This window comes from Natator depressus, chromosome 3 (assembly GCF_965152275.1).
Source record: "Natator depressus isolate rNatDep1 chromosome 3, rNatDep2.hap1, whole genome shotgun sequence".
NCBI lineage: Eukaryota > Metazoa > Chordata > Testudines > Cheloniidae > Natator > Natator depressus.
This window is the reverse complement of record NC_134236.1, coordinates 190229394-190250684: the sequence shown is the minus strand read 5'-3', so window position 1 is coordinate 190250684 and position 21291 is coordinate 190229394. Positions and strand designations below refer to the sequence as shown.

The following is a 21291-nucleotide window of genomic DNA, read 5'->3' as shown; positions in this document are numbered from 1 at the left end:
GACCAGTGCTCCGCTCGCTGTGACATCGCGGGCTTGGAAACCCTGCCTCGCAAGATGGCGGCGCCAGCCCCACCCCACCCCACCCCACCCCTCGCCTCGCGCAGACAATGCCTCCGCCCCCAGCCGGCGAGGACACGCGGGCGAGGCGCGTCCCCGATGACATCACGCGCAGCGCCAACCTGGCCCCTCCCCCCTGTCTCTTGCCGGCCCTGAAAAGCGGCGAGGCTGAGGCGGCGCGTTCTGGAAGCTTCGCGGCGGGGATCGTTAGTGCGGGTGGGCCAGGGTGATCCGTCTCCATCCGGAGCTCAGAAGCAGCGGGGCGCGGAGGAGTCGCCATGCCGGAGAACGCGGGGTCCAGAGCTTTCCCGGGCGGCAACGGGGGCCGCAAAAGAGGCGCCTACCAGGACCGGGACAAGCCCGCGCAGATCCGCTTCAGCAACATCTCCGCAGGCAAAGGTGCGGCCCTCCCGGCGGGGGAAGAGCGGCCTGGCCCGGGAGAGGCTGGAGCGGGGCGGGGGCGCGGCTCGGCCTGGGGTGGGAGCGGCCTGGCCTGGCCTGGCGAAGGAAGGAGACTGAGGAAATCTTTCTCCCCCAGCTCACAGCGGGGGGGGGGGCTCAGACTCGCTCGCTGTCCCATTCCTCCTGCTTCTGTGCGGGGAATAGGAGGCGGCGGCTTCTTCCTACAGTCGCTGACCCCCCTCAGCCCCATCGTCATGGGTGGGGGGGGAGGGGAAGAGACTCCATCACACGGACCCTGCCCCTCTCTCGCCGGCGGGGCCAGATGCCTTTATTGTGAGCGGGTTTTGGAGCAGTCGGGGCCCTCCGCTGTCAGGCTGGCTCAGCGCTCCCCAGGCTGCTCTGGTTCTGCTCTATCATTGTGTACGGTTTTCCTGTTCATGTGGGCCTGACCGCTTCAGGCACAGCCGCTGGGCCGTTTCTTCCCTTTAGTGAACACAGCATGGGCCTTTTCTGTTGGGAAGAGAGTCTTCTCCCCACCCCGCGGTATACTAGTGGGTTTTTCTTTGTTTTTTTAAATGTAGTAATTGTTGTGGTGCCAGCACCAGAAGCTGGTGGAGAATAACGCTATAGTTGGCAATTGACACAAGCTTTGGTCAAAATACATGCATTGTAATCCACTATCAGACCAGTGAAACCATTCAGCGTTTTTAAGCCTGTGTGGCACGTTATATCGTTCGGACCCCCATTAGATTTTAAAATACTTCATTTAATCATAGAGGATTAGGGTTGGAAGAGACCTCCGGAGGTCATCTAGTCCAACCCCCTGCTCAAAGCAGGTCCAACTCTGACTAAATCATCACAGCCAGGGGTTTGTCAAGCTGGGCCTTAAAAACCTCTAAGGATGGAAATTCCACCACCATCCTAGGTAACCCATTCCAGTGCTTCACCACCCTACTAGTGAAATAGTATTTCCTAATATCCAACCTAGTCCTCCCCCACTGCAACTTGACACCATTGCTCCTTGTTCTGTCATCTGCCACCACTGAGAACAGCCGAGCTCCATCCTCTTTGGACCCCCTGCCCCTCTTCAGGTAGTTGCTATCAAATCTCCCCTCACTCTTCTTTTCTGCAGACTAAGCAAGCCCAGTTTCCTCAGCCTGTCCTTGTAAGTCATGTGCCCCAGCCCGGATCATTTTCGTTGCCCTCTGCTGGACTCTCTCCAATTTGTTCACATCCTTTCTGTATTGGGGGGTCCCAAAACTGGACGCAGTACCCCAGATGTTGCCTCACCAGTGCTGAATAGAGGGGAATAATGACGTCCCTCGATCTGCTGGCAGTGCTTCTACTAATGCAGCCCAATATGCCGTTAGCCTTCTTGGCAACAAGGGCACACTGCTGACTCATATCCAGCTTCTCATCCACTCTAATCCCCAGGTCGTTTTCTGCAGAACTGCTGCTTAGCCAGTCAGTCCCCAGCCTGTAGCGGTGCATGGGATTCTTCCGTCCTAAGTGCAGGACTCTGCACTTGTCCTTGTTGAACCCCGTCAGATTTCTTTTGGCCCGATCCTCCAATATGTCTAGGTCACTCTAGACCCTATCTCTACCCTCCAGCGTATCTACCTCTCCCCCCAGCTTCGTATCAACTATGAACTTGCTGAGGGTGCGATCCATCCCATCATCCAGATCATTAATAAAGATGTTGAACAAAACCAGCCCCAGAACCAACCACTGGGGCCAGCGCTTGATACCGGCTGCCAACTAGACATCGAGCCGTTGATCGCTACCTGTTGAGCTTGACAATCCAGCCAGCTTTCTATCCACCTTAAATAATCAGCTGTTGATTGTGTTTACCACGTTCCAGGGCCTTGTCTACACCACAAAGTTTTGTCGGTAAAAGTTATGCCTCTTTAATTAAAAGCACTGTTGCATGTCCACAGTAGCTGCTTGTGTCGGCAGAGCACCACACTAACAGCTGTGGCATCAACACAGAAAGCTGCACTGTAGTAGCTATCCCACTGTGCAGCTGGCCGCAGGCTGCTTTGGGAAGGGTTTGCAATGCCTCTTGGGGCAGGTACAGCTTCACATGATCCCCGTTTCTCAATCCCATCGTTTCAGGGGCATCCTAGTAGATTGTCAGCTGCTTTTTCAATTTAAGTATGTGGGAGAGGAGGGTATGTCTGGGACAGGGGAGACTGCAGGCTGGCCAATCTATCCTGGGGGAGGGCGAGCCCTCATGTCAGCCCCACTTCTGCTCTGCACACCTGTCCCAGACAGCTCGTTCTGCCTGCCTATGGCTCTGTGATTCCCTCTGGCTCTCCTACAGCCTCCTCAGCTTCTGGCAGCATCCTGAGCAGCTCTGGGAGCTCTCTGTGCTGAGGAATGTCAAAGCAACACAGCAGTCTTCCCTCTCTTTCCCCCCCTTGCTCCCTGCAGCAGCAGTCTGCCTACCCCTGTGTTCTTAGTGCAGGACAGAACAGGAGCATTCCATGCTAATGATTTGCTCTTTGTTTCCCAAATGCAGCAGCATGCTCAGCTGTCAGATACTTCCCAGAGCTTTGAAAGGGGAGGGGCACATGCCTGCAGGGCAGCAGAGATCAAAATAGTGAGCAGGGCAGGCATTGTGTGATATTGGTGGAAGCCAGTTATGTGGACAAAACAAACAGCAGCGTCTACGCTGACACTTTGTCGCTTTAACTTTGCGGCAAAAAGCTTTGCCTCTCATGGAGGTGGTTTTAATTTGGCAGCAAGAGAGCAGAGTTTTGCCGCCAAAGGTAGCTTTGTAGTGTGTACACCCCTGTTTTGTAGGCAAAAGACAGCTTTTGGTGACAAAACTTTGTAGTGTAGACAAGGCCCAGGTGTTGGAATCAACCATGAAAGCCATACACTTTATTTTTTCCGAATTGTATTTATGCCATATCAGTAAGTTTTTCAGACTTTTAATAAACCAGTAAGACTTTTAATAAAGTGGAACTAAATGGCTCCATGTGAGAGTTTGTCAGAGTTTTCTGTCCATTTCTGTTCAGAAGAACTGATTATGTTCAGACTGTTATAGTTTTTGTAAATTTCCTTAGCATTTACCAGTTTTAATTTAAAGCTGAATGTCAGTGACTGTTGCGTAAAAGCATCTCATTTTCACTCCCTCTTCAGCGGTTGCTGATGCTATTAGAACAAGCCTTGGACCAAAAGGAATGGATAAAATGGTAAGCTTTGATTCACGTCTCATTATTTTTAAAACCAATTATAAATACTTAAGCAAATGTCAAGAGTTTTTTACAAGAATAATTTCCCTTTTTTTTATATTTGTTAATCATCAAGATAACTTCTAGTTACATAAACATATATTGATGATTATTGTTGGAAAAGGTACTATATTGAAACTTTAATCGTAGTAAGAAGTCCTTTGGTTTAAAGGGAACATCAAATGTTTTATAGATCTTAATGTTAAAAAATGTCTTCTGCATCTAAGGTCATAAGTAAGAATACATTTTAGTCACAGGTATTTTTAGTAAAACTCATGGACGGGTCATGGGCAGTAAACAAAAATTCACGGCCCGTGACCTGTCCATGACTTGTACTATATACCCTGACTAAATCTTGGGGGAGGGGGGTGGCCCAAGAGGGCTGGGGCAGGCTCCCTACCCAGCTCCACGCCTCCCCAGAAGCAACAACAGCCCCCTCAGTCAGCTCCTAGGCAGAGGTGTGGCCAGGCAGCTCTGTACTATGCCCTGAGCAATGGCTCCGCAGCTCCCATTGGCCAGGAACCGCAGCCAGTGGGGGGCGGTACCAGCAGGTGGAGGCAATGCACAGAGCTGTCTGGCCACGCTTTCCACCTAGGGGCTGAGGGAGGGGAATGTTGCAGCTTCCGGGGAGCCCCCCAAGGTAAGCACTACCTAGAGCCCGCCTCACCCCATCCCGTGCCCCAGCCCCTTGCCCCCTTCTACACCCAAACTCCTGCTTCTGGTGTGGGCGGGGTGGCCGGATATTGCCCCAGCAGCAGCCGGTGCGACTGGCCCAGGGGCTGCTCGAGCTGCTAGTCGGTCCCCTATCCAGGCGCACCGGCCACTGCAGACGTCACAGAATCCGTGACGACCTTGACAAACTCTCAGCCTTAGTGATAAGTATGTTGTGGGTTTTCTTTTTCCAGATTCAAGATGGTAAAGGAGATGTGATGATTACAAATGATGGTGCAACTATTCTGAAACAAATGCAGGTTCTACATCCTGCAGCCAAAATGGTAAATAACTTTTAATTTCAACCTGTAAACCAGTATATCCCAACCTGGCTGGCAGAAAAATCTAAGGAGGCACCAGATTAATTCAGGGTGTTCATGGAGCCGAGGAGAGGATAAGTGTGGTTCTAGAAAGCTGCAGGGCACTCAAGTACACTGGTGTTGCAGCACAGCAAGTCTGTAATGCACTGAAGTTCTCACCTTGATGCTCTTTACATGGATCTTGGGGGTGGGGACAGCCTAAAAATCCAAACTTCAAATGATGGTTTGAGTGTAATGCAATAATTAAGCTTTATGTATTCTGCGCAACAGTGGTTTATGGGAGGATTCTTAGATTCTGATTTAACTGACAGTAAACTAGGAATCCTTACTCTAATCCCTGTCGTAATGTCATGGGTTAAAGTATAACTTTGGGACAGTGCCTGTATAAATGAGCAGTGTTGCTGGTCAGTCAAGAAGCAAGGACCTCATAGAACATGTTATGTTCTATTTTGCTTATACACAGGTATAAGTGGGATATAATATGTATGTGTAACTTTTGTAACCATGGAAAAAATATATATACGCACAAAATTAAGGAGGAACCAGTCTGTATATTTAAAGTTAATAAGTAAAACCACTCTTTAAGCAATCTCCAGTGGAATAGTATATTTTTTTTTCTTGTTACTTTTATGCACCACGGGTACTTAATTAACTGGTTCCAATAAATCATGTCACAAGTTCTCAAACTGTCTTCATTTAGTTGGTAGAGCTGTCCAAGGCACAAGATATTGAAGCTGGTGATGGCACCACATCTGTTGTTGTTATTGCTGGTGCTCTCTTGGATGCATGTTCCAGACTTCTTCAGAAGGGTATGTTTTACTGGTTGGCTTTAATAAATCGAAAAGGGAAGATGCCTGGAAGAGTTAATTATATATATAACTGAATTTTAATAAGATTTGTTTTTGGTTAATAAAAGTCCATTAACTATAACTTTTTAGTGGTAAAACACTGATTTGAAAAGTAACTCAAAAGAGTTTTGTTTCTGTACTTGTTAATGTCTTATTTCTGGTGGCAGTCTCAAATCATTTAGCTTCATATTTTTTGAGGTTGAATCTGCTTCCAGTGTTACGGATCAAGTATAGCTATTAAAATGCTGAGATACCTTATGAAATTTTTAATAGATAATAGTTCATGATGGGTGAAGTAGTCTGGTATGAAGAAATTAACCCAAAATTGGGAGCTAGGAACTCTTGCTGGGCTTTGAGCAAATCACCTGGTGTTTGTAAAATAGAGATATTTATTTCACAGGATTGTTGAGAGGATTGATGTTTGTAAAAGACTTCGAATGTGTAAAGCAGTATAAATTCTTGTGAGCACTAGCAGTTCTGTTGTAGCAATTCAGTGAGGCTAACAGCATGCCAGCAGCAACCAGATGCTGTGTGAAGAATCCAGTAGGGGCTGAACAGAACAGTTTTTATATTCCTTGCTTCAACAAATGGTTTTTATTTTAAATTTCTCTATTTTTTTTTTAAAGGCTTGCTTTTCAAACAAAAAACCTTAAATCGAAAAAAGCTTGCCTCAAATAGGAATTGATCTTTTCCTCTGTTTCACAAGGCAGTCATGCAATGCCTCTCTGCCCCAACAGTGCTCATGCAGGTCAACTCATAGGGTGGCAGGTGAGCCCTGTCAGCTTTTAACCCTACTATCACAAAAGTACAGTAGGCATATAAGCAGTAGTCCAATGATACTGGTACTGAACAGTGGAATGGTCTGCAAGGCTAGTCACTTCATTAAATAAGCACATTGGAATTGTCAAAGGGGGAAGCTTGTAAGTAGTCTCCTATATTAACGCAGAACTAACTTGTCGGACCTGAAGTGAACTGCATTACCATCTGAGAGGAAGGATGTAGTTAAAACAGTGGACTGGGACTGGAGAGATCTGGATTCAGTTCCCAATTTTTGTCATGACTTTGTGTGACCATGGGCAAATCACTAGAATCTTTGTGCCTCAGTTCTGCATGTATAAATTGAGGAATGATGGTACTTCCTTATTTCAGTGGTAAATTCATTAATGACTGTGAAGCACAAGGATACTGTGTTGATGAGAAGGCCATATAAATATCTGAATAGATCAAATATACCAAAAGTACATGACTGTGTGTATAAATTTATTAAATATAACCTAGCCTAGAATGGTCCTTATTAATGTAGTATCTCTAGGTAACACTTGGATCTCTCTCTTTGTAAAATGCTGACATAAATTTGTGGGTAGTATCCAGATAGCTAGGAACAAGGTTATTAAGCACATACATGGCCTTTTTGAAAGGTAAGCTTGCGGAAATGTGCTGAAAATCCCTTTGTCCTCTCTTGCTGTTTGAGAAATTCAGAATAAATATATGGCAATATCATTTTTCAAATAAAATTATTCAGTTATCACCTTGAAACCTTTGAAACTCTGGAGAAATTACCATAGAACAGTAAAAAAAAAAAAAAAAAATCCCAATTAAAGTCTGTTTTCAAGCTCAGTAGTATTGAGTTTGCATGTTAGTGGGCAATTATAGCAGTGATTTCCAACCTTGTCTTACTAGGCACCGTCCCTTCCCTTCGGCCTCCCCCCGCCCCCCGGTGCTTGACATCTTGACTTATTACCTGTGTACCCTTACACTATCCCCTGCAGTATTGCCTCATCTTGCCAGTTTCTGTCCTCTTTTTTTCCTTCTTTTCTTCGTATTTTGCCATTCTCATTTTTGTTCGTCCTGCCTCGTTTCTTGTCCCACCTCCCAAAGGCTCTGCTCTCTTTTCTTCCCCCTTTACTGCTGCCAGCTGCCCATTCTCTCTAAACCTTCTTCAGCTGCTGGTGTTAGCCAGCAATACTGTCTGCAAGCTCGTCTCCTTCTCTAGAAGCAAGAAGTATGGTTTACAGAAAGCGTGTGTGTACCACCAAGAGCAGAAGTAGGGGATGTGCAGCCGGTATTGGCAGCCAAGCAGCTCCTTGTGACAAGGCAAAGGGGTATTGGGTGCATCCTGAAGTTGTCTGGAAAAACCCCTTTGGGGGTGATGGTACACCATAAAGGAACTACTGTTAAGGTTACTTAGGTCTAAACTCTGTTTTGTACAATAAAGGTTTTACAAACCTAGTATGAATATCTTTGTTTTCATGACCCTCTTAAAGCTAATGAATACAGTTTTGTGGGATATAAGTATTTGGGCTTCAAACACTTCGGGGAGATAATGTGTTGTACTGGCTCATGAGGACTAATAAGTAAAATTGAGGTAAGTTCACTTTCATTATTCAAGTAGAGAAAACTACAAATAATAAAACTGTTTCTGTTGAAATGTTAGTTTTAGATAATTTGTCACTATCAGTCCAAAAATCAAAGGGTATTGTAAGTGGAATGAACCAGCTTCTAAAATTTTAAGAAAATCAGATGATTAAGTTAAGTGAACAATTAGTCTGAAAACTTGAATTTAAACTTCTAATAGGAATTCATCCCACCATCATTTCGGAGTCATTCCAGAAAGCTTTGGATAAGAGTATTGAAGTCTTGACCGACATGGGACAGCCAGTTGAACTAAGCGACAGAGAAACCTTGCTAAATAGTGCAACTACTTCACTGAATTCAAAGGTAGTAATTATCCAGTTAGTCGGGGTGGATGGGGGGTTATTCAGCCTAACTTCTGTGTAAATTAAATGTATGTGTTTGTGGGTATTGTTTTATACATTTTCTCACTCTGCATGTCATTTGTCCCTTTGTTCTGTATTTCTATAGTATTTAGCAAAATGAATTCTCTAGTTGCTACCATAATACAAACAATAAATACTGATCTTTAAATCCAGTAATTCATCCATTTATTAGCTGAATTCAGATCTTCTTTGAAATAGACTGTTTTCTTTGTACTGACTTTTTTTGTGTGTGATTTATATTGTTTCATATGTGCCAGATTAATTGGGACAATAGATAATTTCAGTAACTATTCCTGGTCTACTAGAGCGAGCTGACTTTTCATGATGCTGCAATTGATTGGCATTAACTTGCAACCTAAAAACTGAACTGAATTTAATCCTAGTCACGTTTCAGTTTTAAATTTTTATCTACTATATTTAGGTAACACCTAAGATCACTAAAGCTGAAAGAACAGTGAAAAAAATTGTCCTCTCTTTCAGTTGGCTTACTTCGAGCATTTACCGTTGTCTTGTGTGTAGTCCATTACACTATTTTCTCTGTTCATGTGGGTTTTTCACACTGCACTAAGGGAGAAACTTTTTTTAAACAGTCATTTTAAGCTGAACTCTCCAGATTGTCAGGGAAAGCTCCCAGAAGCAGCTTATTTCTATTCCCTAAAAAGATGAGATTTCAAGTTTACCATGCCTTTAAATGCAAAGACTAGGAAGACCATTTTCATGTAGTTCTGTTACATTTTTGAATCAAGTGTTTACTTTAAAAATGTTTCCTCCATATTTGAATAATATTGCAGTTGATTACAAGTTTTACCTACCATATCTGTTTTCTGACCCTGTTTGCAAAATCCATGCGCCATTCTTTTATGTCAAGTTAAATGTTTTCTTATTTGCTTTTTTTAATGGGGGAGGAGGAGCCAGAGATCATGCCACCCCCTGATCAGCACAGAGGAGGGGCCTGCGTGCAGAGATCTCACCCTTCTATTGTGGAAGTGATGTTGGTTGCCTTTGTGGCACAATCAGTCTCCTTCCTGGGACCCTGCTGAGAGCTTTCCAAAGCCAGAATCTGTACAGGGGGAAGGGGTTTGGGAAGGTCCACATTGGGCAGCAAAGGAGATGTATAAATGGGTCATTTTCCCCATGGGTCCTGTGGAGTCTATGCAAAAAAGAATAATACAGACCCAGGCTGTACTTTCTTTTCTCTACAAGTCACTGTGTGTTAGGGAATTCATTTTAAAGGCATCTCCTGGGGATGACTGAAGACAAAGAGTGGTCTTTCCAACAGAAAAATGTGGGGCAGAGCTCTTAGGTTTCCTTCAGTGTTCTACCTGTATTCCAGGTCGCAATACAGTTCACTCAGATTTGGTCCGGCCAACCCTGTCATGACTGGGGGTGGCCAGGCCAAATTCAAGTGGTGGTTCAACCCCACGAGTAAGTGGGAAGGCTTGCTGTACCCTCTATAAAGTTTGATGTGCCTATCCCCCCAATTGAGAACCATTGTGCTAGGCCTGAGCATAGTTTTTACCACAGAAGCAATTGTCCTACCTTTTGTTGGTAACCCAGCATGTACGAGTAAAACTACAGTAATAAATTAGTTATTGGCGGGGAAAAATTAAAAAATCAGATTTCATTTTCAAACTATATAGGGTTATAAACACAAAAAGAAAAACAATGAGATTATGAATGCCTTGCGAGTGTAATTTTGAAATTGGTATTATCTTAATTTTGATTATGCCACTAAATTACATTATTTTTCAGTTGGGTAAAATTTTGTAAGTGTTCTTCCTCACACTAAGTTTATCTTAACTAAATCCCTTTAGGTGGTATCTCAGTACTCTAGTCTCCTTTCTCCAATGAGTGTGGATGCAGTGATGAAGGTGATTGATCCAACTACAGCTAGCGGTGTAGATCTTAGAGATGTCAAAATTGTTAAAAAGCTTGGGTAAGTAGCAGTCCATATCTAGCAATTCTGTTAATTAAAGTAACTTGTCCAACTTTTAAAAATTGCTTCCCTAAAACATTAATTTCATGTTTTACTACTCTTGTTTCCAGTGGAACAATTGATGATTGTGAACTGGTTGAAGGACTAGTCCTCACTCAGAAGCTGGCGAATACTGGTGTAACTAGAGTGGAAAAAGCCAAGATTGGTCTCATTCAGTTTTGCCTGTCTGCTCCAAAGACTGATGTGAGTTAGCTTGACCTGCCAAATTTAATATCTTCGTGCATGGGGATTTACATGTAATCATACAATGAAGAAAAAATATACCCCTTAAGGGCTTGTCTACACTACAGAAGCCTTCGCAGTAATTCAGTCGGCTCTTGGTGTCCACACTACCCTCCTCCGGCTGGTGGTGCGCATCCTCACTAGGAGCACTTGCACTGACTGAAGTGGGGCATGGACAGCCGTGTGGGGTACACAGCAGGAGCCCCCCACCCAGCGGCGGGGTGACAGTCTGAGCTGTGAGCCTGGCATCAGTTTCATGGCTGTCTTTGGCTCAGAGCAGCAGGTCAGGGCTCACAGCTGGAGCTCTATGCTGTGAATTTGAGTCCTGCACTGGACTCACAGCTCAGGTTGTCACCCTGGGGGGGGGCTCCAGCTGTGAGCCTGGCACCCAGCTGACAGCTGCGGGAGGGCCAGCTTAGCCCAGCATTGAGCCTCCCAGCAGTGAAATTAACATTCTTGTCAATTTCGGGTGAGCCCAGCAGCCATGAAACTGACAAAAATGACAGCCAACAGCCGAAGTTGTGTCACCCTAACTACAGGAACATAAGTGCTATGCCTCTTGTGGAGGTGGAGTTATATGATGTCAGTTAGCAGGCCACTTACTTCAGCGGAAGCAGCATTCTAGTGTAGACATTGAGATGATTAGGTCCATGTAAGCTGCCTTATGTCAACCTAACTCTAGTGTAGACCAAGCCTAAGTCTGTTATCAGTAATACATAACTTTCCTGTTCCATAAATTATATCAGAAGCCCATTAGTTTTAAACTTATGTAGTAGTAAAAGGCTGTAACTTAAAACCACAAGTCCTTGCATTGGCACATTAAAATGTATGTGGATGCAATGGTGTATTCAGTCTTGTTTGCCTTGGTTTCGCAACTGCACTGAATTATAGAAACAGCATGGTATACCTAGAAATGTACTTAAATTTGAGCTTAAGTTCAGTAATTTTTGAAGACATTAAATATTTTTCTCTTTTAATAGATGGACAACCAGATTGTTGTTTCTGACTATGCTCAAATGGATAGAGTATTGCGCGAAGAGAGAGCCTACATTCTAAACTTAGTTAAACAAATTAAAAAGGCTGGATGCAATGTGCTGCTCATTCAGAAGTCTATTCTACGGTATGCTAACTGCCTGAAAAAACAACACTTCTGTTTACTAAGTAACTATTAGATTGGAGTAAAGCATCGGTACTCTTCATAAGCTGAATTGTAACACTAACATCAAGGGGGGCAATTTCAAACACTGGTTGCCTACGAAACCCCTGTACTTTCAGTGAGCATGGAGGTTCTGTCACACGCCCTCTGAACAATTAACATACCTCCCACTTCACAATTTTTATGTAGGCTTTTTTATAAGCCAGTACTGAAATTCTTCAGTGGGTTTTTATTACTAACTCTGACACACATCCTAATTATAACTGATAATCACATGCTAGCAATATTGGTTTTATAGTGTTGTGCATTCACTGTTTGCATTGTCCTTGATTTTAGGGATGCTCTTAGTGATCTAGCGCTACATTTCTTGAACAAAATGAAGATCATGGTGATTAAAGATATTGAAAGAGAAGACATTGAATTTATATGTAAGGTAAGGAAGTGTTTTATTTAAATAGCTATGCTGAAGGATATCTATACCCTATCACTACTATACAACTTAAATGGACATAACACCATGTTTTATTGGAGTGGACCCAATTATTGTGACACCCCCCCACACACACATCGTCTCTCCCTCCCTCCCTCTGTGTGTGTGTGTGTGTGTGTACACACAGTACGAATAAACAGAATAAATATCTCCAAAAGACTTAACTATACTCTCATTCCCTTTTATCTCCAAGAAAAATAGCAAATGGTCAGACTCTAGTGGGGGGAGAAAAGTAGGGCATCAAAAGAATGAGGAGTACTTGTGGCACCTTAGAGACTAAAATTTATTTGATCATAAGCTTTTGTGGGCTAAAGCCCATCTTTTTGCTGATACAGACTAACACGGCTACCAGTCTGAAACCTGAATTAAAGCAGTTATGAACCAACTATAATGTATAGAAAGTACGCTAAACTGTATGTTTTTGCTTGTTTTATTTGTGGTTTAACTTGTTCCTGTAGACAATTGGAACCAAGCCAGTTGCTCACATTGATCAGTTCATTGCTGATACATTGGGATCTGCTGAATTGGCAGAGGAGGTCAACCTAAATGGTTCCGGGAAGCTAATAAAGGTAAGGAACAGAAATGAACATCTTTCCTTGCTGATTATAAGATAATATAATTTTAAGGAGAGATACCTCACAACTTGCCTTTTGTAGAAATGAATGAGAGCTGTAACTTTTTAGATTTTTCTGTAGTATGCAACAGTATTTACTTCTATTATCGGTATTACTGTAGCACCGAGGACCCCTAGTCATGGACCCCTCTTTATGCTAGATGCTGCGCAAATGCACAACAAAGACAGTCCTTGTCCCAGTAGGCTTACTTGGTTGTATTGACTTTGAAAACTTGGTGTGGTTTACCAGAGTTCAGTCTCCATTAGGTAACTGAATATGTCAAGTCTTAGGCCTTAATCCAGTATAACTTTCGTTCCCTGCTAATAAGTAATGTCCCAGATTTTAAATTTCCCTAAGGTTTTTTGGTCCAACTATGTTTTTGTTACAGATTACAGGCTGTGCAAGCCCTGGAAAAACTGTTACAATTGTGGTACGTGGATCCAACAAACTAGTTATGGAAGAAGCTGAGCGTTCAATTCACGATGCTCTGTGTGTCATACGTTGTTTAGTAAAAAAAAGGTAATGCTTTCTATTATGTAGTGGCTTCATATACCAGTTATACAGTAAACTGTAACCACTTAAACATTTGTCAAAGGCCACAGCTTGTATTTTTTTAATAGAATTTTACTTCTTTTTCCTCCCCCAGAGCTCTAATTGCGGGAGGTGGAGCACCAGAGATAGAATTAGCACTGCGCTTGAATGAGTATGCTCGCACTTTGAGTGGTATGGACTCATACTGTGTCCGTGCATATGGAGATGCAATGGAAGTCATCCCATCTACACTGGCTGAAAATGCAGGCCTTAACCCTATTTCTACTGTAACAGAGCTGCGAAACAGACATGCACAAGGAGAGAAAACAGCAGGCATTAATATCAGAAAGGTAATATACAAAAGGATTATACATCCGTGATGGTAAATTAAAATGTTTGGTCCTTTTTTTGAGGAAAAAATACTTGAGAATAAAGACAGACAAAGGTTGCCCATATTGTAGCCCAAAACTGTCCTTCATCAACCTCCCAGATCATTGCAACATAACAATTGAGCATTTTCATGGTCTAAGATACCAGATAACCAGTGTTTTTAAAAACTGACTAATTAGAAGAACTGGTTAGGAATCTTATCAGAAATTTTTTTTGATGGGAAATGCCCTTTTTGCAAAAAATTAAATATTCCAGCTGAGAACTTCAGTTTTGTTGGGGAAAACTGAAATGATGACTTCTAAGTAGGCTGCCTGGCATCTGCAGGGAGGCAGAGCAACCCAGCCCTCCTGCAGCCTGGGTGCCTCTCTTCTTGTCATCTTCCAGATGGGCAGCCAACATGCGAAAAAATTCTGTGTTGGTTCTCCTGAAATGGAATTTTTCAGAATTTCTGTCCAACGAGAAATGTCAAGGTTTTTACTTTGTCTTAAATGGGACAATGTTTGGTTCCAAAAACATCAATTTTCCATGGGTTGGAAATCGTATTTTCCAGCCGTCTTTGCTAGTTAGTAATGTATTTCTCTGCTAAAAGTCTCAGGTGCACTCAAAATCCTGTAGTGAGTGTGGGGGGACGGACGGACAGGGAAAGGATGAATTAACAGACTCTGCCATGACATCCAGTGAAATGTTGCTCTCAGTAGTTCGTTGTTTTTTTTTTTTTCTTTAAGCCATAAGAACGAGTGGTATCACTTCTTTTTTAATTAACATTTTTAGATGCGTGAGCACAGGATGTAGCCACCAGGGAAAATATCTGCTCAGTCTGTGGCTGTGAGCTGGCCTATTTTTTGACGCCCTCCCATTTGCTTCCTCTGTAGCTTGGAGTGTCTAGCTTCTTGCCTGGGCATTGGACCAGACAGTAGCATTGGGTGGGCATAGCTTCACGAGTATCTGGTGTTGAGTGGATTTCCTGAGTATTGCTACATAAATTTTGTACCACAGCATTCCTGCTGGGAACTGAATGGGTTCAAATGAACTGTATATGGCCATCTGCTAATAAAGTACTTTTTCTCTTTAAACTGTGGTGGGCAGGGGGGCTACTGGGGATAATTTACAAGTATGTTTAAATCATCTTTGTGGCATCTGCTTTATACAATCTGAGGATACAGTTCTGGTTCTGTAGGGTGGAATTTCCAATATCCTGGAGGAGTTGGTGGTCCAGCCTCTGTTGGTGTCTCTCAGTGCGCTGACACTAGCTACAGAAACTGTCCGCAGTATTCTTAAGATTGATGATGTGGTAAGTAATATTTTTGATTATTACTTTCATGTTCTGTTTTATGTTATATGACAGTGCTGCAAATAAGATATATCACTTATGTTAAGGATTAGTATTTAAAGTAAATATTTTACCATTATTGTATTTCATACTCTTATATTCCTAGGAGTTATGCCATTTACATGTAATTCAGCAGTCTTCTGATAACTGAAACAATCCTTGTGGGAAAACAGTAACCAAAACCAAGTATTGGTAAATACAGCAGCCAGTTTAATGTACAGAATACAAAAGGATTATATGTGGAGTGGTATCTTTAAAGTGAGGGATGTTGATAATTGTTTCCCGTCCACATGCCTGATGATGTTAACTCATCTTTGCAGGTGAACACTCGATAAGGTGACTAAAGGAAATGGCAGTACAGGCAAGAGTACCATGGCGTAGTTTTGGAGTATGGTTTCTTCACAGAATTCCTATGTCAAGCATTCTGCTAAAACCCACTTAAGTTTATGTACTTTTATCAACTTAATTTAATAAAATCTCTGGTTTCAAGAGGCAAACTTTGTTTGTAAATGAAGGGGCAATATTCTGTAACTGAAATTTTGCATTTAAAAACTCTGGCCAGAGTAGTACTAAAACAAATTAAAATTTTACCAGTTTTGCTCTGTAATAATCATGCACATTCTTTCACACTAATCCTGTTTTGATAAGAAATCTTCAGTGCAAGTTGTTAGCTTCTGTAATCTCTAGTTTAAAATAATTGTCTTACTATGGAATCTTAGCAGTAGCTGCACTACCTCAGATCTGTTTCCCCTCCAAAAGGTGTCCAAAACAGTAGTAATTGCTATCTAGAAAACCTGACTAACATCCATCCTCTCTTACCCAGGGAGTTGCTACAGCCACTAGGGTGCATGGCAAGTATAGGATTGTATTGTGCCCTATCATTTCAAATGTACATTTCTTTCTGCAAACGTCTCTTCATCCATTCATGCCTATATGCAAGTGTATTTCCTCTCAGCCCACAGCCCTTCAATAAACTTCACTGTACTTCAGCTACCTAGAACAATGTCTTCTAGCTTTTAATTGCTGAAGTTTCCTTCATTAACTGCAAACGGAAATACTTACTAGTTGAGATTCTTTAACAATAAATTTCAGGGCCACATTCTAGTGTTTGGTCATTAGTTGCCATGCTAGCTTGGTAATAAACCTGCCAAACACAGCCTAATACAGGATTCAAAAGCTGATTTAATCTTGTAAATACCAATTTAGGTATTTTCTGTCTAATTTTTCATGTTTGGACTTCATGGAAATATGCTGCCAAAACCAATCCCACGCTGACTATGCAGGACTTTGCGCAACCTAAGACTTCTTAATATTAAACACCTTTTGATGTAGGTGCTCAACAGTTGATAAATATACCAAGCATCAATTCTTGGCTTCTGATATCCCCATTCAGCAAATAATGTAAATCAGTAAGCCAGCTTCCATATTTGATAGTTATTAAATGACGGGGGTAGTAATTAGTTACACAAAAATGAACTGTTACCCACATTATCATAGTGCAGCATGATGTAGGAAGATGCTACTGACTCCTGTGGAGTATTAACTGGAGTACAATCTTTTCTAAGAAAACAATAATGTAGCTGGATTTCAGTCCTCACTAATCATTCAACCTTTCTATCTTGCCTTTCTACTTGCCCACCGGCAGGCCCTGCCAATCAGCGCCTCCTGTGTGCCATTGATCAGATGTTTTGCAGCATCTGGAGGGGAGGGGAGCAAGGGCATAGCATGCTCAGGGGAGGGGGCGGAGCGGGGGTGGGAAGAAGCGGGGCCTTGGGGGAAGGGGTGGAGAGGAGGAAGAGCCAGGGGGAGCACCCCCTGGCAGATTAGAAACTCAGCATGTGTGTTCTGGGCCCAGCATCCCCCTAGGGACAGCCCTGGTCCTAACTGTGGAGGATATTAAAAGCATGACCATCTAAGGCCTGGTCTACACCACAGGCTTAGGTCGAATTTAGTCGTGTTAGGTCGATTTAAAAATGACAGCGTCCACACAACCAACCCCATTCCGTTGGCCTAAAGGGCTCTTAAAATTAACTTCTGTACTCCTCCCTGATGAGGGGAGTAGCGTTAAAATCTACCTTGCTGGGTCGAATTTGGGGTAGTGTGGATGCAAATTGATGGTATTGGCCTCCAGGAGCTATCCCATAGTGCTCCATTGTGACCGCTTTGGACAGCACTTCGAACTCTGATGCACTAGCCAGGTACACAGGAAAAGCCCCGGGAACTTTTGAATTTCATTTCCTATTCGGTCAGCGTGGTGCACTCAGCAGCACAGGTGACAATGCAGTCCCCCCAGAATCGTAGAGCGTAGAATGTTTCTACGCTCTACGATTCTGGGGGGACTGCACTGTCACCTGTGCTGCTGAGTTCACCACGCTGCTCCCCTTATCTCCATCCCTGAGGTTATCGTAGATTAGAAAGCGAAAAAAACGCACTCGCGATGACATGTTTTCCAAGCTCATGCAGTCCTCCCACACTGATAGGGCACAGCCTAATGTATGGAGGTATTCAGCGGCAGAGGCCAGGAAATAATTGAGTGCGAAGAGCAGAGGCAGGATGTGATGCTGAGGCTAATGGGGGAGCAAAGGGACATGAAGCATCTGTTGGAGCTGTAGGAAAGCCAACAAGAGCACAGACCCACGCTGCATCCACTGTATAACTGCCTGCCCTCCTCCCCAAGTTCCATATCCTCCTCACCCAGATGCCCAAGAATGTGGAGGGGGAGGCTCTGGGCACCCAGCCATTCCACTCCAGAGGATGGCCCAAGCAACAGAAGGCTGTCATTCAAACAGTTTGATTTTTAGGGTGGGTATAATAAGCAATCGGGCCTTGTCCTTCCCTCCCCCCTGCCCCAGCTGGGCTACCTTGTCTGTCATCTTTTTTTAAAAATTAATAAAGAATGCATGGTTTCAAAACAATAGTTACTTTATTTTAAAGGGGGGAGGGTGGTCGGCTTACAGGGAATTAAAATCAACAAAGGGGGTGGGTTTGCATAAAGGAGAAACACACACAACTGTCGCACCAAAGCTTGGGCAGTCATGAAAGTGGTTTTCAGAGCCTCTCTGATGTGCAGCACACCTTGCTGTGCTCTAATCACCCTGGTGTCTGGCTGCTCAAAATCAGATGCCAGGCAATTTGCCTCCACCTCCCACCCTGCCATAAACGTCTCCCCCTTACTCTCACAGATATTATGGAGCACATAGCAAGCAGCACTAACAATGGGAATGGTGGTTGCGCTGAGGTCTGACCTAGTCAGCAAACAGCGCCAGCGAGCTTTTAAATGTCCAAAGGCACATTCTACCACCATTCTGCACTTGCTCAGCCTATAGTTGAACTGCTCCTTACTACTGTCCAGGCTTCATGAGCCGTGGGAGTAAGCGGTAGGCTGGGGTAGGTGCAACCATGCAGTGCTGCTGGCTGGGAGAGCAGCCTGAGGCAGAAGCCTCCAGCTTGCATGATATTCCAGGCAGGACTGAATCTCCATGAGACAAAACTTAAAGAAGAGAATGACCTGGAGTCTCTGGCTCCCATTCGGTGCTCTAAGAGGAGAATAGTCATGTCTGTCTAGGCGCCCCGATCGACCTCACCGAGGTCTGCCAGGAGCACCCAGGAGACATACGACAGCTATCAGTCCTACTCCACCGTCTGCCGCGAAGGCAAGGAGCTGCTGCAGTGTAGCAATGCAGTACTGCATCTGCCAGGAGACGTACGGTGAGCTGAGCAGGCTCCATGCTTGCCGTGGTATGGCATCTGCACGGGTAACCTAGGAAAAAAGGTGCAAAATGATTGTTGTTGCTTTCACAGAGGGAGGGGGCCCTGATGACATGTACCCAAAACCACCCGCGACAATGTTTTTGCCCCATCAGGCATTGGGAGCTTAACTCAGAATTCCAGTGGGCAGCGGAGACTGCGGGAACTGTGGGATAGCTACCCACAGTGCACCACTCTGTAAGTCGATGGTAGTGAGGATGCACTCCGCCGACTTAATGCGCTTAGTGTGGAGATATGTAATCGACTATAAAATCAGTTTCTAAAAATTGACATATAAAATCAACCTAATTTCGTCGTGTAGATATACCCTTAGAGAATGTCCTCTTGTTGGACACACTCTAAATGGACTAAAATTTTTCATGCACAGCTAGTGCTGTGTTTACTCCTGGGGGAATTCTGTGCCAAAAAATTAAAAATTCTGCACATGCTATTTTAAAATTCTGTGTATTTAATTTGTCAAAATAACAATATAATCACTCCAGTTTCAATTATTTTGATCATTTATTTCAAAATACCTGTCAACAATACACACGACAACAAAAAAGATTCCCCTAGGAGTAGAGTTAAAGAAATCCCTATGACAACCCAGTTCCAGGTGCAGGGGGCTGCGTAGGGCCCCCCAGAACCTAGACACCCACAACCCTCTTTAACCCCAGAGCTTCCCCCTCAGCCCCTAGCTTTACTGTCTATCAGGGGACACGGTGTGCTGCGGCCCTGCCCATCCTCCCCCTTTGCCAGAGATGTCGCCTGCGCCCTCTCCCATTTCCGGGAGAATGAAGATCAAGTCTGGTAGCCAGAGCGTGCAGCCTCTATCCCTGCTGCACTGGGCACTCTGCTCAATGTGAGCTGGGCTCTGCAGAGTCCAGCAGCCCCTAGTGGTGGCCAGAAGCTCTGCAGCCCCAATTGTGCGGGAGAAATATGGAATTTTGCACAAATTCTGCATTGTGCAGTGGTGCAGAATTCCCATAGGAGTATCCAATGCATCCGATGAAGTCAGCTGTAGCTCACGAAAACTTATGCTCAAATAAATTTGTTAGTCTCTAAGGTGACACAAGTACTCCTTTTCTTTTTTCACAGGAGTATGTATAACCAACAATTAGTTTTAAACAATATTCAAATCCATTCACTACTTTTGTTCTTTTTAGGGTATCCCTAATTAGGATTTTCCTTGTGAATGTTCACTGGGGACTTAAAGGAGCAGGGAGTTTTAGTATACTACTTCTACCTCCAGAGATGAGTTTATACTTGAGGCATGCAAGGATTTCAAAAGTTTACTTTAAATAATCTTCACAGTATCACTGCTCCAGATGCTGCTACTTTTGGAATAGAATGAGGTATTCCAACTCAGCAGTAAGGGGCTGGTAAAGGTGCAGCTGGAATCCTCCACAGCATATTCTTGCCCTGTTGCTATTATGGATGAGCATTAAAACAGATTTCCCCTTCCTCAAATGTGCTTATAGTAGCCCATATAGCAAGAAGAAGTTTTAAGAGCTACTCAGGTGGCCTTTGGCCAATTAACTGTCCCCAGCTGGGCAGGGCCAAGCTCTTCCTCTGGAGTGACATTCCCATGGTCCCATTAAATGAAAGCTGGCAGCAGGATGCCAGAAATAAACTTTCTTACTAGCTCTCTAACCAAGGGAGCTATGGGAATGGAGAGGGTAGCACCCTCTCTGTGCCCATTCCTTAACTGATCAGACTTCATTGCCAGCATTGGCACAATCACATTGCAAGCATATGTAGTGGGGACTGCACCACCATGCCATCCTTTAAGGCTCAGCAGTGCTTTTGTCTTGGTCCTTAATAATTACCATTCAAGATATCTAGTGCTTCAGTAACATTTTGTTACAGTCTGTGTGCATGCATACTTCCACTTCATTGGCATCTATAAAAATTTCAAAAGGAGCCTTATACACTTTTTATAGGGTAAATCCATCTACATACAGGTACCTATTTAATAATTTTCTTAGTAGAGGCATTAGCAGCCTGCTGCACATCCTTATATCCTACACCAGGTAGCATTAAAGCACTAGATGGGTTTTGCTGGTTACAACACTGGTAGCCTTAAAAGGCTTTTTGGAGGGGGGTGTGTGTGGGGGGGTGGTGGTGGTGAGAAAACCTGGATTAGTGCTGGAAATGACCCACCTTGATTATCATGCGCATTATAAAGAGAGGTTTCAAAGAGGGATGGGCTATTACCAGCAGGAGAGTGAGTTTGTATGTGTGTCTGTTGGGGGGGGGAGGGGGGAAGGGTGAGAAAACCTGGATTTGTGCTGGAAATGGCCCTCCTTGATGATCACTTTAGATAAGCTGTTACGAGCAGGACAGTGGGGTGGGAGGAAGTTTTGTTTCATGGTCTCTGTGTGTATATAATGTCTTCTGCAGTTTCCACAATATGCTATGCATCCGATGAAGTGAGCTGTAGCTCACGAAAGCTCATGCT

At 43.8% G+C, this 21291-nt stretch overlaps 1 protein-coding gene across 1 annotated transcript; it reads left to right on the top strand.

Moving 5' to 3' along the window:
• The first annotated feature begins 193 nt into the window (after positions 1-193).
• Positions 194-16064, top strand: CCT4 (chaperonin containing TCP1 subunit 4). Its single transcript, XM_074949532.1, has 14 exons — positions 194-456; positions 3607-3659; positions 4604-4693; positions 5430-5538; positions 8153-8295; positions 10169-10290; positions 10401-10533; positions 11553-11692; positions 12065-12161; positions 12677-12787; positions 13221-13351; positions 13479-13713; positions 14931-15044; positions 15404-16064. The coding sequence occupies exons 1-14, from the start codon at positions 336-338 to the stop codon at positions 15416-15418; spliced, it is 1614 nt and encodes a 537-aa protein (XP_074805633.1). The 5' UTR covers positions 194-335; the 3' UTR covers positions 15419-16064.
• Positions 16065-21291: the final 5227 nt, after the last annotated feature.

Excerpts from the sequence above, each read along its gene's own strand:
- CCT4 (XM_074949532.1), top strand. The coding sequence starts at position 336 with ATGCCGGAGAACGCGGGGTCCAGAGCTTTCCCGGGCGGCAACGGGGGC. Across the intron at positions 5,539-8,152 it reads TTCCAGACTTCTTCAGAAGG|GAATTCATCCCACCATCATT; the intron begins GTATGTTTTACT and ends AACTTCTAATAG. Across the intron at positions 11,693-12,064 it reads ATTCAGAAGTCTATTCTACG|GGATGCTCTTAGTGATCTAG; the intron begins GTATGCTAACTG and ends CCTTGATTTTAG.